At 40.5% G+C, this 14,351-nt stretch overlaps 2 protein-coding genes across 2 annotated transcripts in view; both read left to right on the forward strand.

The window, feature by feature from the left end:
* Window positions 1-14,351, forward strand: part of LOC120521919 (stonustoxin subunit beta-like) — a 46,073-nt gene that overhangs the window by 13,370 nt on the left and 18,352 nt on the right. The window lies entirely within an intron of this gene.
* LOC120521922 (E3 ubiquitin/ISG15 ligase TRIM25-like) lies at window positions 8,210-12,568 on the forward strand. The gene is made up of 2 exons (XM_039743192.1): window positions 8,210-8,818; window positions 12,547-12,568. The coding sequence occupies exons 1-2, from the start codon at window positions 8,238-8,240 to the stop codon at window positions 12,566-12,568; spliced, it is 603 nt and encodes a 200-aa protein (XP_039599126.1). The 5' UTR covers window positions 8,210-8,237.

Genomic DNA, 14,351 nt, shown 5'->3' on the forward strand with positions numbered 1-14,351 from the left:
ATAATTTTCTAAACTTATTTATGCTAGAATATATTTGGTTATTTTCCATACATTACATCATTTCTGACCATGGCAGCAATGCCGCTTTGCCATCTCTGCTGATTCACTATTCCAGCTGGCTTCTTACGTGCCTACTAGGGACTATTTTTACTGATATCGCTTTCTCAGCTTTCTGACTTTCGAACACAGACGCATGCTCCCCCTTCTTCTGTCCTCGATAGTTTCTGTGCATCATTCTCTTTCTATTCTGTCCTTCCCTTCTTAATACTGGTAATTTTCCTTTTTACTAGAAAATGCAATATGACTGATTTTTAGTTAACCATTTGCTTGACCTATCTTATTTGCTTAACATTCTAATTTATGCTTAATCTAATGTTTTAGAAGCTGTTAATTACTTTTATGTCTATTTATGCTAATACTGCTAATACATCAAATTTTATCTTCCATAAAAGGAAGTGAAAGAAGTAGAGAAGGAGTGAGGGGTGATAGTGAGACAGGAGACTGTCACAGGGTCAAAGGGCAAGATGAACAACCTCAAGGAGCTGAGTGAATCACATGAGTGTGCTGCTTGTGCATCTGTGCCATTGTAATATAACCTGAATAAATAAAGAATTGAGATTTATTCATCTTGTCTGACCTTTTCTTCTTTGACTTGGTACATTCCGATTGCCAACCTGTGATCATAGATTGTATACCTTGTTGATCAAATCCGTGTCCTGATGTGTGACTGACATCTAAATCTTTGGGCAAATACAACATGCAGTGCAAACAGACAAGACAGTGTGCAGTAAACTGATATGACAATGGTAGGACAAGTTCTAGGCAGATCTGTTCTAACTGGATCAGTAACAGCTTAACAGTGGAGGAGACATTACTGTGTTATAAAGGTGAAATATAAGAAGAAAACAAATGTACATCAAAAATTTAGTAACTGTTTATCACTCAAAAAGAGCCATGTGTACATTTGATTTACAAAGTTTTTAAATGTGCAAATAGTGTAAAGGTAACAGTTCGGAGTTCAACATCGAGTAGTGGGAGGAGCTCAGACATAAAAGGAGTCGGACAGCATGGGGAGTAAGAAACTGTCACACAGTCTGGATGATCTGACTCGGATACTGCAATGCCCATTTGCTAGACGTCAGGAGCTCAAAGAGCCCATGTGCTGGGTGTGAGGGGTCAGTCACAATGCTGGATGTCTTGTGAAGGTTGTGTGTGCTGTAGGTGTCTTGTATGGAGTGCAGAGACACACCGATGAAGTCTGTCCTCAGCTGTTCTTAGCAGTCCTCTGTAGTAACTTGAGATCCACAAGTACTAAGTGCTCTCATTAAACTGAGCGGAGGTTCTTTGTGTTCTGATCACTTGTGTCTTGAGTACCTCAGGCCTCTCTAAGTTCAGAGGTTTTATCCTTCTTGTGAACTGGAATGATAAAGGCTACCTTAAAGCAGCCCGGAACTTTGCCCAGCATCAGGGAATATTAAATATGTCAGTAAAGACAGGGGCTTACTGGTCTAAGAGTACCAGGTGGGACTCCTCAGGGTCTGCTGCTTTCCTGATACTCCATTTCCTAAAAAGGTTTTTGTACCTCCAGGGTGGGGTGGAGAGGAATGACTGGGGAGGGAAATTAAAGAAGGTGAATTGGACTTTAGTGAAGGGGGTCTGAGGGGGTGACACTGAAATAGTTGTGAGAGGGAGAGGGGGTACTGTTGATATAGAAGGAGAAGGGTCAGAGTCCAAGCAGGGCCTCATTTCCTTGTCAGCCCAGCAATAAAACTCATTCAGCTGATTATCTAAAATGGAGGAGAATGAGGCCTGGGAGCTCTTTTGCTTTGGATTTGTAAGTTTTTTCTAGAGAACCCACACTGCCTGCCTATTTCTGTTAAAGTCTTTCCCCAGCTGATCTGATCTGTTTTTGTAGCTCTCAGAACTTTATTAAACTGCCACTTTGCAGATTTATATTCCTTCCTCTTTCCAGACCTGTGTGTCTGGGCCTTAGCAGCTCTGATAACCCTCAGCTCCTTGGTGAACAGCAGCTTGTCATTGTTGTATCTCACAATGGACTTCTTAGGGAGACACACATCTTCACAAAAGGAGATGTAAGATGTTACAATATCAGCATATTCACCTCTGCTGCTAAACCAGCCTTTCCATGGCTTTCCAATCAGTGAATCCTAAACAGTCCATCAGCCTTCCAACACCCTTAGGAGTCCAACTGTGGCTAACAGTCCTGGTGAGCTTTGATGGTTCCACTTTCTGTTTACAGCTGATGTGATGCCCGGGTGAGTACCCCAACACAAACAGGCAGGACACGGGTTCAGCACACAACACTCACTTTTATTTACAGCGGGTAGCACTTGGCTCTGCTCCCCACAGCACAAAACAGTACAGCAAAGCACCACCACAGTCCCATTGTCACCCCTTCAGCCCTCCACACAGGCTTTGTCCTCTTCCTCCCGGTGTTGGTGACTGGCTCCATATTATATGCCACCCCGGAAGGACTCCAGGTGCCCAATGAGCTTTTGCTAGTGGCTCAAGGCCCTTCTGAAACCACAGAGCTGCCCCTCAGTTGCTCCGTGGTAGAAACTGTCCTGGAAGTACACTCTCTCCTGGGCCTTTCATAAGGATAAGGGCCCGACCGTCCGCTACACTGGGAACAAATCATGGCATGGTCAGAGTGGCCAAGAGGTGCACAGGAGAAATGGTAAAATGCCCCTTTAATGTTAGTGTGAAAGTGATCCAATGTTCTGCCCTCACATGTGGGCCAGTTGATCAGTTGGTTGTATCTGGGCAGATCATCTTTCATATTACTGAGGTTAAAATCCCTCATAATGAAAATGAAAGAGATGGGGAATTGATTTTCTAAATGATGAATGTTATCAGCTAGCAACTAGACCAGCGTTTCTCAACTTTTAAGTATTTTGACCCTAGTTTTCGTAACAGTAATAATCGTGCACCCCTAACCTTTTTGAAATGTAGATGCATATTTTATTATACCTACTTAACTTTTATCAACATTTATCTAAATCTATATTTATTTTTCTAGTATCAGAATTTAGTTTAAGTTAATTTGCTTTGGTTTCAACAGATGTTTTTAATATTTTTTATTCTTGTTTTCTTTTTTCACATCTTCGCCTTCTAGGGGCCCACCCCATGGTTGAGAACCACTGAATTAGACAGAATCAAAGCTCAGATGAATTGTGAATCATTTCCGGTTCGGATGAGAGTAGGCTATGCGCGATCTGGCTGCCGTCTCTCACTGGTGTCTTTTTGCTCTGTTTTGCGTTGTTGCTGTTACTATGTCCTCTGCCTTGCTGGTGCTTTTTATGTTTTATTGACAGATTCTCACTGGATTCATACTAGTCCATTTGTAAAGTTTTATTCCGTTCGCTTCCTATATTCCATAAGCCCTCTTCCTGTACTCTCTCTGAGCCAGCATGGTTGGTGAGTAAGTCTTTTCTTTCTTAGTTGACTAGGATTAAGAATTTCTTAACTGACTTTGTTTTCTGCTCAGTTGGAGTTAGTTTATGGCTTCTGGCTAACGTGGTGGTAGCTGTTACTGCTTTTTCTAAAGATGATTTCCTACTATACAACACAATTATGCGCTTACCGTATGCACTGCAGACTGGATACGGTGACTTACGGTTTATGCACGGAGCTCAGGCATTGCTCGTCCGCGGTATATACACCGCTCCTCTCGGCTGTCATTTTAATATCACCTCTGCCTCCAACGACACTATTTCCACGATTTGGTCTGTCAGACCTGTTTTTCAAAAGACAATCCGCAAGACGATGGAGTAGGCAGACAATTGGCTGAGACACCTGCCGCAAATACTGGACTAGAGTAACCAAGGATTACAATCTGGACGTAACTCTCCACTGTGCGCTCCTTAACTACAGATCAGTAACTAATAAAACTACTTTCCTTAACGACTTATCAACTTCTAAAACACTGGACATGTTGTTTCTTGTAGAAACGTGGCAACATCCAGGTGATTACTTACAATTAAATCTGCTTACCCCTCTGGTTACAGTTACCTGTCTAAACCCCGCCTGACAGGCCGAGGTAGTGGATTGGTGGCGGTTCAACGCGATTGTCTTAAAGCAACCACTGCTGATTTTCACAACATTATGTCTTTTGAATACCTGGTTGTTAAAATCACTAGAAAGGCTTTGCTGCACATTATATTAATCTACAGACTTCCTAAACTTCAGCTGGATTTTTCTCTCAACTTTATGAAATACTCACTCTTGTCTGTGGCTTATCAACTGCTGTTATTTTGCTTGGTAACCTTAATATTCATGTGGATTCTGACAGTCCATCTGCTTGTCAGCTATGTTCAGTACTGGATTGTTTCAGTTTTGTGCAGCATATTAGATTTTCAGCCCATGCTAAGGGTCATATTCTGGATCTTGTATGTTCCTCTGGTATGCAGAATGTCTGTACATCTAGTACTGTTATTGGTATCTCCGATCACAAACTGATTGAATTTAGTGTCACTTATCGCCTACCTAAAATAAGTCTAACATCTAAAATAACCTATCGTAATATCAAGAACATTGATCAGTTATCCATCTCTATGTCTGTTGGTGCTTCTGGTCTCCATGATGTTTCTGGGTTGTCTTGCTCTATGCAGATTTTATCTCTATATAATTCCACATTGTCACAAATTTTGGATCATTATGCACCTATTAAATCCTTGGCTGTTTCTACTACCGGTCCTCTGCATGGTTTAGAGCAGAATTGCGTACCATGAAACAAACTGGTCACTGCTTGGAAAGGCTCTGGAAGAAGACTGGTCTGCCTTACACGAACACCTGAAGAAATACAGATGTGCCTTATCCACTGCACGTTTAAAGTACTATTCCACTCTTATTGACTTTGGTACTTGTTGCCCCACATCTCTTTTTAATACAGTTAATAGACTTTGTCAACCTGCTGTTAAAAATCCTTATTCCTCTGTTGAGCACTGTAATCTATTTCTAGAGTATTTTCAGTCAGAAAATTATGACCATATATCAAGGTTTCTCTGCCAACCATTCCTCATCTCTGTTGACTTATTATACTTCTAAATCTTCAGCTTATTTAAATTTAACCCCATTCCACCAACTTATAGTGCTGAAGTAATATCTAAATTACATCAATCTACCTGCCATCAAGATCCTGCCCCTACTTTACTGATTAAGGCTTGTACTGATAAACTTTCTGCCCCCATTTCTCACTTTATCAACTGCAGTTTCCACACCCATGTTGTTCCAAGTGATTTAAAACTGCTGCTGTAACCCCTGTTTTAATAAAACCTGGCTCAGATCCCCTTACAGCTAAAATGTTATTGCCCAATTTCTAATCTTCCATTTATGACTAAGATCTTAGAAAAGGTTGTTGCTGCTCAACTCAATGATTATTTAAATTTACATAACCTGCTTGAGCCTTTTCAATCGGGACTCAGAGCCCTACATAGCACTGAAACTGCTGTACTTAAGGTAGCCAATGACTTACTTATAACCGCATATTCTCGGATGGCCGCTCTTCTAGTTCTTCTTAACCTTTGATACAGTTAACCATGACATTTTACTGTCCCGACTTTCAAGTATTAGTATCTCTGGTGCTGCTCTTTCTTGGTTCACATCATACCTCAGTGATCGCCATTATTACGTCTTCATTAGGGAATACAAATCTGTCATTACTTCATTCACACAAGGTATCCCATAAGGGTCAGATCTCGGTCCAATCCTCTTCAACATCTCTGTGCTCACATTAGGTGAGATTATTCATCGGTATGGTCTAAGCTTCCACTGCTATACCGATGACACATAACTTTATGTAAGTGTTGATGCAACTGCAACATCTTCACCTGTTGCACTGAATGACTGCATTTGGGAAATCAATCATTGGATGACAGATAATTTTTACAACTCAATAATGATTAAACAGAAATCTTATTAGTTGGTACCAAATCTGTCCTCTCTATCCTTCATGGGCTAAAAATTGACATTGATGGGATCACACATTGTATTCCTTGTTGATCAAAACCGTTTCCTGATGTCTGACTGGCGTCTAAATCTTTAATTACTCGGTCATCAGACAGGCCATCACATGATGACCTCTTCACTGCTGACCTAAACCCTTTTATCCTCTTCTGTGACTCTTCACTTCGGCTGTTTTGTCATTTTCTGCTATCTGACTTCTTAAAGCCATTGGTCTCTGTGGTCACTCACATGCATGTCACATTTGCACGTTCGCAGTGATTCAGGTCAGAATCTCGTTTTGAAGCTGAGAAGCTTATTAAAACTTTCTTAGTCACTTTGGGTGTGTTTCTCTCAACATCATGATCAGCTCTGCTTGTTGTCCTTGTCCTGATTTCAATGACACTCCTGTCCCATCCTGATGTCTGCAGTAACACATTTCCCCTTAATATTAAAATGTGTAATTTTGAAAGTCTGCATCATCTCACATAGTAACTTCAAGTTGAAATTTTTTTGTTGTCATCCCATCCCAATAAATAGTACAGGTAGAGATGAAATTACTATGCAGATATACAACATGTAGTACATCAAGACAATGTACACCACTTAGTGTTAATACAACATGCAGTGCAAACAAACAAGACAGCGTGCAGTAAAGTGACACAACAATGGTAGGACAACGTCAAGCAGATCAGTTTTAACTGGATCAGGAACAGCTTAACAGCAGCAGTAATATTATTATATTAAAAAGTGAAATATAAGCAGATAACAAACATACATCTGGAGTGTAGTGTGTTTACCATTAATAAAGTGCAATATGTGCATTTGACCTAAGCGGTTTTCAAATGTGTAAATAGTGCAAAGTTCACAGTTCAACTACAAGTAGTGGGGGTGGGGGCGTCGGGGTGGATTAAAGCTTTAAAAAGTCAGACAGTATTGGGGGGAGAAACTGTCACACAGTCTGGATGCGGTACTGTCCATTAGAGAGCAGAAGTCCATCCACAGCTGTCTTAGCAGTCCTCTGTAGTAACTTGTGATCCGCAGCACTACAGTCCACATACCACACCATGATGGAGCTGATCAGCACATTAACACATTAATGTGTGTGCTTAGCAAAGTGGCTTATGCTTGGTCAATGAAAGGATGGTAATATATAATAAGGACTGATTGGCATGGTTGTGAACTGGATGATAATTAGCCATTATTGGAGTGCTGAGTCATGAATAGCCCAACCTGGCATGCCCGTGAAAGACAGCAACCAACTCTGTAACAGCTCACTTACACACCCACGCACATATGGATGCTATCCGGCCAATTACAGAATGTCAATATTTAAGAAGGGTCATACTTCTGTAATCCTCATGTTTATAATAAACTGCAAATAGGTCATTGTGTGTGCGTGTGTGTGTGTGTGTGTGTGTGTTCACCTTGTCATGGATTGGCACCCTGTCCAGGGGTTGTTTCATTTTAGCCCCCACTGATTACTCCAGTTTCCCCATGGCCCTGCTCAGTATAACCATGTTTGAACATTGATCAATAGATGGATGGATTATTCTGTTTCTTAAAATAAGGGGCTTCACTTACCCTTATGAAAGTCTAACAGCCATGGGAACTTCAACTACACAGAAAGGTAAGAGATATAAAGAGGGAGCTTTACTGAATAATAAAATTATTTACCGGCATTGACAAAAGACACAAATGATTATGAATTATTTGGTAGATTGAAATTTGCTTCTTCTCCTCCCAGCATTCCTACAACTCTGATAGGTTAGAGAGAGAACTTACTATGGGATGAACAATTTGATTAAAAAGAGCACCAGCATGAGTAGAATGAATCCTAAGTTTAACAGCTCGCTGTCTCTGTCTGATGAATTCTGCAAGGCTGTCACATTACAAATCTGTTTATGGTGATTTAGGTGTTGTGTTAAAGTTTTCATTTTATTTCATTTGTAAATGTGCACTGACTTCTGAGTCTGTTTAATGTACACTGCAGTGTGTAATAAATAAAAAGAAATACTGATGTGAATTACACTTTAGCAGACCCCTGTGACAGGTCATCTCTTCTCTCACTGTATGTCTTCACTCTCCGAGCTCCTGTCTCACATTAACTGTTCACCCTCAGTGTCTCCTCAGATGTTCTCTCTGTCATCTCTCAGCTTTCTCTTTAAATCTCCTCCTCCTCCTCCTCACTGACCACAAACGTTCACTTTGGTTTCTTCACAAGTCACTTCCTTGTTTTCCTGACTGATTCTCTCTGCCTGCCTCTCCACAGACTGATGATGGCTGAAGCCCAGCTGTTTGTATCACAGGATGAGTTCACCTGCTCAATTTGTCTGGACACCCTGACTGACCCCGTGTCACTGCATTGTGGTCACAGTTTCTGTCAGAAGTGTTTAACTAACTACTGGGATCAGAGCCAAGTGTGCAGCTGTCCTCAGTGCAGACACACCTTCACCACAAGGCCTGAGCTGAACAGAAACACTCTGCTGAATGAAGTCATCAAGAAATTAAAGAAGACGGCACTCAGTTCTCCTCCTCCTCAGAATTATACCGGTCCTGGAGATGTGGAGTGTGACTTCTGTACTGGGAAGAAGTTCAGAGCGGTGAAGTCCTGTCTAACCTGCATGGCCTCCTACTGTCAGACTCACCTGCAGCCTCACTATGAAGGAGACGCCTGGAAGGGACACAAGCTGGTTGATCCTGATAGAAATCTGAAGGAGAAACTCTGTGAGAAACATCAGAAAAGTCTGGAGATATTTTGTAAAACTGATGATTCCTGTATCTGCATAATTTGTGGAATGACTGAACATGATGGTCATGAAAAGGTTGAACTGGAGACTGAAAGAGAAGGAAAAAGGTGAGTGGAGTTTAGTGTTTAATGGAAGCTCAATAAAAAAGGGAGTTAAGTGATACGTAAATGTAGTTTGTCAGAGAAATCTATTCCTTCATGTTGAGGAGTCTCAGTTTGCTTGTATAGGACAGCAGGGAGCTGGAGCCTATCCTGGTGAGACTGGGTGGAAGACATGAAACAGTCCAGGATGAGATACACAGTGTGATCCATGGACAGTCGAGTGAGCTGAGTGCTCTCATTAAACTGAGCGGAGGTTCTTTGTGTTCTGATCACTTGTGTCTCGAGTACCTCAGGCCTCTCTAAGACACACGTTACACTCACATGTCAATTAATATTGACTAGCATATTGTGATTGAGAAAATTTTGCAAGAATTAAAGTAAAAATTAAATTAATGAAATGATGATGAAGGAGAAGAACATCACACATTACAGTAAGAAGGGAAATTATTTTCATAAGTAGTGACTTGTGAGAGGACTCAATATTAGAATAGTCCCATGATTAGTATGGAATGTTCTTATAGTCACTTACAACAGCATGAATATTTACAATACAAAGTGTAACATGAAGAGGTGAATAGAGAATATTGGATAAGAAGGGAAATGCAGGGCACTTGTAAGTCAGTATGTGTGAAGTGTGGGCGTCAGTTCATGTAGTATACCAAAGTCTATAAGAATTGTCGGAAACGTAATTTGTTGCATAAAAGTTATTGTCAGCGAAAATATTCCCTGTGTGTAACCAGCAAGTAGCTGTTCGTTTAACCCGGGTTTTGATGTAACTCTGGAAAATGTAGTGTACAACTGGCCATGGTAAAAGCAGGGCTTGGCAAATAAACTCTGATGTTATTAAACATTTGTCGTTGTGACTTGGTGACAGTCACACAACAAATTAAACAAAGAGGAAATGCTTAAACCGTAATATAAAGAGAATATCTTGTTTTGAGTTATCAGTGTTATGGAATCCCTGTAGTTTTTCTGTCGTAGTTTCTTGTTGCCTGGCAGTTTGCCTGCTGCTCTTCAGAAAGGTTGTGTGTGTGATTAGTTTTTGTTCATTGTCCAGGTGCAAGACATGTTGCCACTGATCTTCGGATAATATCACTCTGTGGTTTGTCATACATTAACGTTGTTCTGAGGTATGTTGCCTGTGCTGGTTGGTGTGGCGTTATGTAGATGTTTCTGCTTCTGTGTGTTGCCGTGAGTATGTAGGCCAGCAAGACCGTTTCTGTTGGTCACAGCTACTATGTATTTGCCTTTTCATTTTATCGGGAGGGTTATGTTGAAGTGAAAGTAAGAGGAGGTGTAAAATGGTAATGTCATAATGCAGTTTCAGTCAGTAACAAAGTATGCACTGAACAAACAATCAAATACCACAGTCGATGATTGGTCACAATGAAGAACTGAAGACTTGAAGAGAAGCCTAAGATTAAAACTCTGCCAGGAACACTAATTCCTCTCTATTGTTGTGGAGGGATAGTTTATATCAGTGGCTCTCAGCGGTGGCGAAGATTTGAAAAAAAGAAGACAAGAATCGAAAATATGAAAACACATCTATTGAAACCAAAGCGAATTAACTTAAACTACATTCTGATACTAGAAAAATAAATATAGAGTTAGATAAATGTTGATAAAGTTAAGTAGGTATAATAAAATATGCATCTATGATATATCATTAATTAAAAAGAACAAATTGGTATTAGTGGGCTCCTTTCAAAAAAGCGTTAGAGGGCGTGATTAAAACTGTTATGAAAACTCGGTCGCAAATACTTACAGGTTGAGAAACGCTGGTTTGAAAGCACGGATGGACACAAGCGAAATAATATAAGGATGTTTAGAATAAGATCTAAAATTCTCATAATATGTAGAATTTTAAGTGGCTTTGTACTAAAGATGTTCTCACTTTATTAAGTTATTAAGTAATTCTGCACCAAATTAGTTATCAGACATAATTTCATTTAGTCAGCTCCTTGATAATTACATTGTATGATTATGAGATGAGCTCTGACCTTTAACAGTTTGGAAAGAACTCCACAAAGTATATCAGTTCTGCAAATATTTGTTAAATGTGTGTATTTCTACAGGGTGGCACGGTGGCGCAGTGGTGGTGCAGCTGCCATGCAGTAAGGAGACCTGGGTTCCCAGGTCCTCCCCTGTGGAGTTTGCATGTTTTCCTCGTGTCTGCATGAGTTTCCTCTGGGTGTTCCAGTTTCCTCCCACAGCCCAAAGACATGCAGATTAGGTGCATTGGCGATCCTAAATTGTCACTAGTGTGTGGCTTGGTGTGTGGGTGTGTGTGATGTGTGTGTGTTGCCCTGCCCGGCTTTTGTTCCTGCCTTGCACCCTGTGTTGGCTGGGATTGGCTCCAACAGACTCCCGTGACCCTGTGTTAGGATGTATAGGGTTGAATAATGACTGACTGACTGTATTTCTACATTTATATGAAGATTAAAACTCACCATCTACACTACATGATCATGTATAATGAGGTCAGATAAAAAGCCGGCAATTTCAGTTGTGATTAGGAAATATGGCCATTGGGGTCTTAAATTAGTAAGTAGTAGAACATGAGATATTTGGCAAATGAGTGGAGATCATCAGTCATGTTTGTTTTGCTATCAATTATGCTGTCCCAAAATCTCCTCCAGATTCTTCTTAAAGGTTGTCAAGATTCTTGTTAAACTCCATTTCTCAGTCTGCCCAGGGTTTGTTCCTGCCTTGCTTGTGTTGGCTGGGATTGGCTCCAGCAGACCCCGTGACCCTGTAGTTAGGATATAGTGGGTTGTATAATGGATGGATAGTTTGATTCTATTCTCAGGTTTTCCTCCGTGCTGCTTTAGTGTCAGTTAAAATTACAAGGTGAGTCCTCCTGTCACCGTTCAATTTTCATCATTCATTAAGTTTTCTCTTTTATTTACTTTTGTCACTTTTTCTTTAGTTCTTGTTTCACTTTTCCATTTTCCACGTTACGTGTTGTTGACAATGACAACTGGATCTGCGCCTCTCTGTAAAATAGCCAAAACCAGATGCCCTCCAAGTCATAAAGCAGCCCACTGTGTGCGACTCATTTGCTCTTCTTCATGTTTGAACTCTGAGTTAGTTAACTTTCACTTGTGTTATTATTTATTTCTCTGTTCTTTAGTTATTGTCGAATTTCTCTGAGCTCATTAAACTCCTCTTCAGATTTCACTTTTTACTGAACTCCTCAGACTCACTCGTGTCTCTCGGCCTCAGTTATCTCACTTGACTCCATAAAATGACCAAACACTTGACAAAGTTCTCACAAGTCTCAACTCCACAATGGCCTTGTTGGTCCAATTGCAGTTCTTAGCCATCTGAGGTCTCCTGGGTTTGCAGATTTCTTCTGTTTTATGTGTGAAGCTCTGATATCCTGGTTGTTGATGTGATGTCCTCTCAGTCTCAAGGACTGACTGTACACCAGTGAGCCTTCAGACTGTCTCCTTTATTTGTAGCTCTCTTTAAGCCCAAACTCCATCTTGAATTGAAGTGTTAAATTAAACCTTTATTTGAATGTTGTGTGATATTCATATTTGTTTAATTAAATCTCTGAGTGTCACCTACTATGTCAATATGAAGACAAGTGTGACAGAAACAGTAAGTTGTGCCATGGAATGTGAAAAAATGTGTTGTACAAATTTAATCACTCAAAATGACACCACAAGCTGAGAAAGTGGAAGTGAATTCTGATGAGACCCCATGTGTCCTCTTGTGTGTCCAAATAGAAACAGCTGGGGGCGACACTGAGTGAAATTAGGAGACTTGAAGAGAAAGAGAAGAAACTGAGGGAGACGAGGAAGACAGCAGAAGAGATGAAGGTGAGTAGAATTAAGATGACACTTCATATCAAAGAGAGGATAAAAACTAAAAGGGTTGTGAGTTTGTGGTGATGACGTGTGAGGACAAGGAAATGGAGAAGGAAAGAAGATGGTTCATTGTGTCCTTCATGGTGTTTCACTGCTGACAGCATTTCATGTTTTAGTCATTAGAAATTCAGACCACAAGACCCTCCAGGTTTCTCACTCCTTCACTTAAAGATGACTTCACTCCCTTAACAATAACTCATAATGAAGGTTGACACTGATGTTCGGAGTTAATAATAATAATAATAATAATAATAATAATAATAATAATAATAATAATAATAATACATTTTATTTATATAGCCCTTTCCCATGCTCAAGGCACTTACAGAATATAAGAAAGAACGGCAGGGGATACAGCATATAGCATTGTACAAACCAAATAAATAAATAAAGAAGAGTAAGACAGTAAATTCAGAGAAAGCCTAACAGACAACAGAATTGATGGTCTAGCACACACACATACAGGTTACATGAGCATCTTGACAGAGGTAAACTGAGAGAAGGGAATAAAGTCAAGTAGAGCTAAAAGCCTTCCTGAACAGATGAGTTTTGAGTTGTTTTTAAAAGAATTCATGGAGTCAGCTGACCTGATTAATTTCGTAGGTCATTCCAGAGTCTGGGGCTATACAGCTGAAGGCCCTGTCACCCATGGAGTGTAGATTAGTGTGGGGCACAACAAGATTGCCAGAATCAGAGGACCTTAGTGGGCAGGCAGGCACATAGTGATGGAGAAGGTCACTGATGTAGTTTGGCAAGGTTATTTAAGGCTTTGTAGGTTATTAGTAGGATTTTATATTCGATTCTGTAAGACACAGGGAGCCAGTGAAGAGGAGCAGGATGGGTGTGATGTGCTCTGCTGCTGGTTCGAGTAAGGACTCTTGCAGCCGAGTTTTGAATAAGCTGGAGCTGTGATATAAGATTAGAAGGGGCACCTGCCAGCAGGAGTTACAATAATCTATGTGGGATGTGATAAAAGCATGGACAAGTTTCTCAGCATTAGAAAAGGAGAGGAAGGAGCGAACACGGATATGTTATGGAGGTGAAAGTAAGAAAGTTTCTTAATGTGATTTATGTGGTGGAATAAGAAAGGGAGGAATCAAAATGACACCAAGATTCTTTGCAGTAGAGGCAGGTCTGATGAGATCACCACCAAGATGGACTGGGAAGGAGCTCATTTTATTAAGTTGCATTTTAGTCCCAATTTGCAGGAGTTCAGTTTTGTTGCAGTTTAATTTTAAAGAGTTCTGCTCCATCCAGGTTTTAATTTCACTAAGGCAGGTTGTGAGCTGAGAAAGCTCTGATGAAGTTCCACTTTTAACATTGAAGTAGAGTTGAGTATCATCTGCATAAAATGATAGCCCAGTCCATAGCTACGAATAATATGGCCAAGGGAAGCATATAAATACAGAAGAGAAGAGGGCCGAGGACAGAGCCCTGAGGAACTCCTTGTGTGACTGGCGAGCTGGATCTGCTGTTGCCAAGACTAACAAACTCTTGCCTATCAGTCAGATAGGACTTGAACCACTGGAGGGCAGTGCCAGAGATACCCAGCATGTTCTCCATTCTGGACAGTAGAATGTCATGTCTGACAGTGTCAAATGCTGCACTGAGGTCTAATAGAATTAATATGCTGGTTTGTCCAGAGTCTGCTGCCATAAGCAAAT

Source organism: Polypterus senegalus, unplaced genomic scaffold, assembly GCF_016835505.1.
Source record: "Polypterus senegalus isolate Bchr_013 unplaced genomic scaffold, ASM1683550v1 scaffold_2789, whole genome shotgun sequence".
Taxonomy (NCBI): domain Eukaryota; kingdom Metazoa; phylum Chordata; class Cladistia; order Polypteriformes; family Polypteridae; genus Polypterus; species Polypterus senegalus.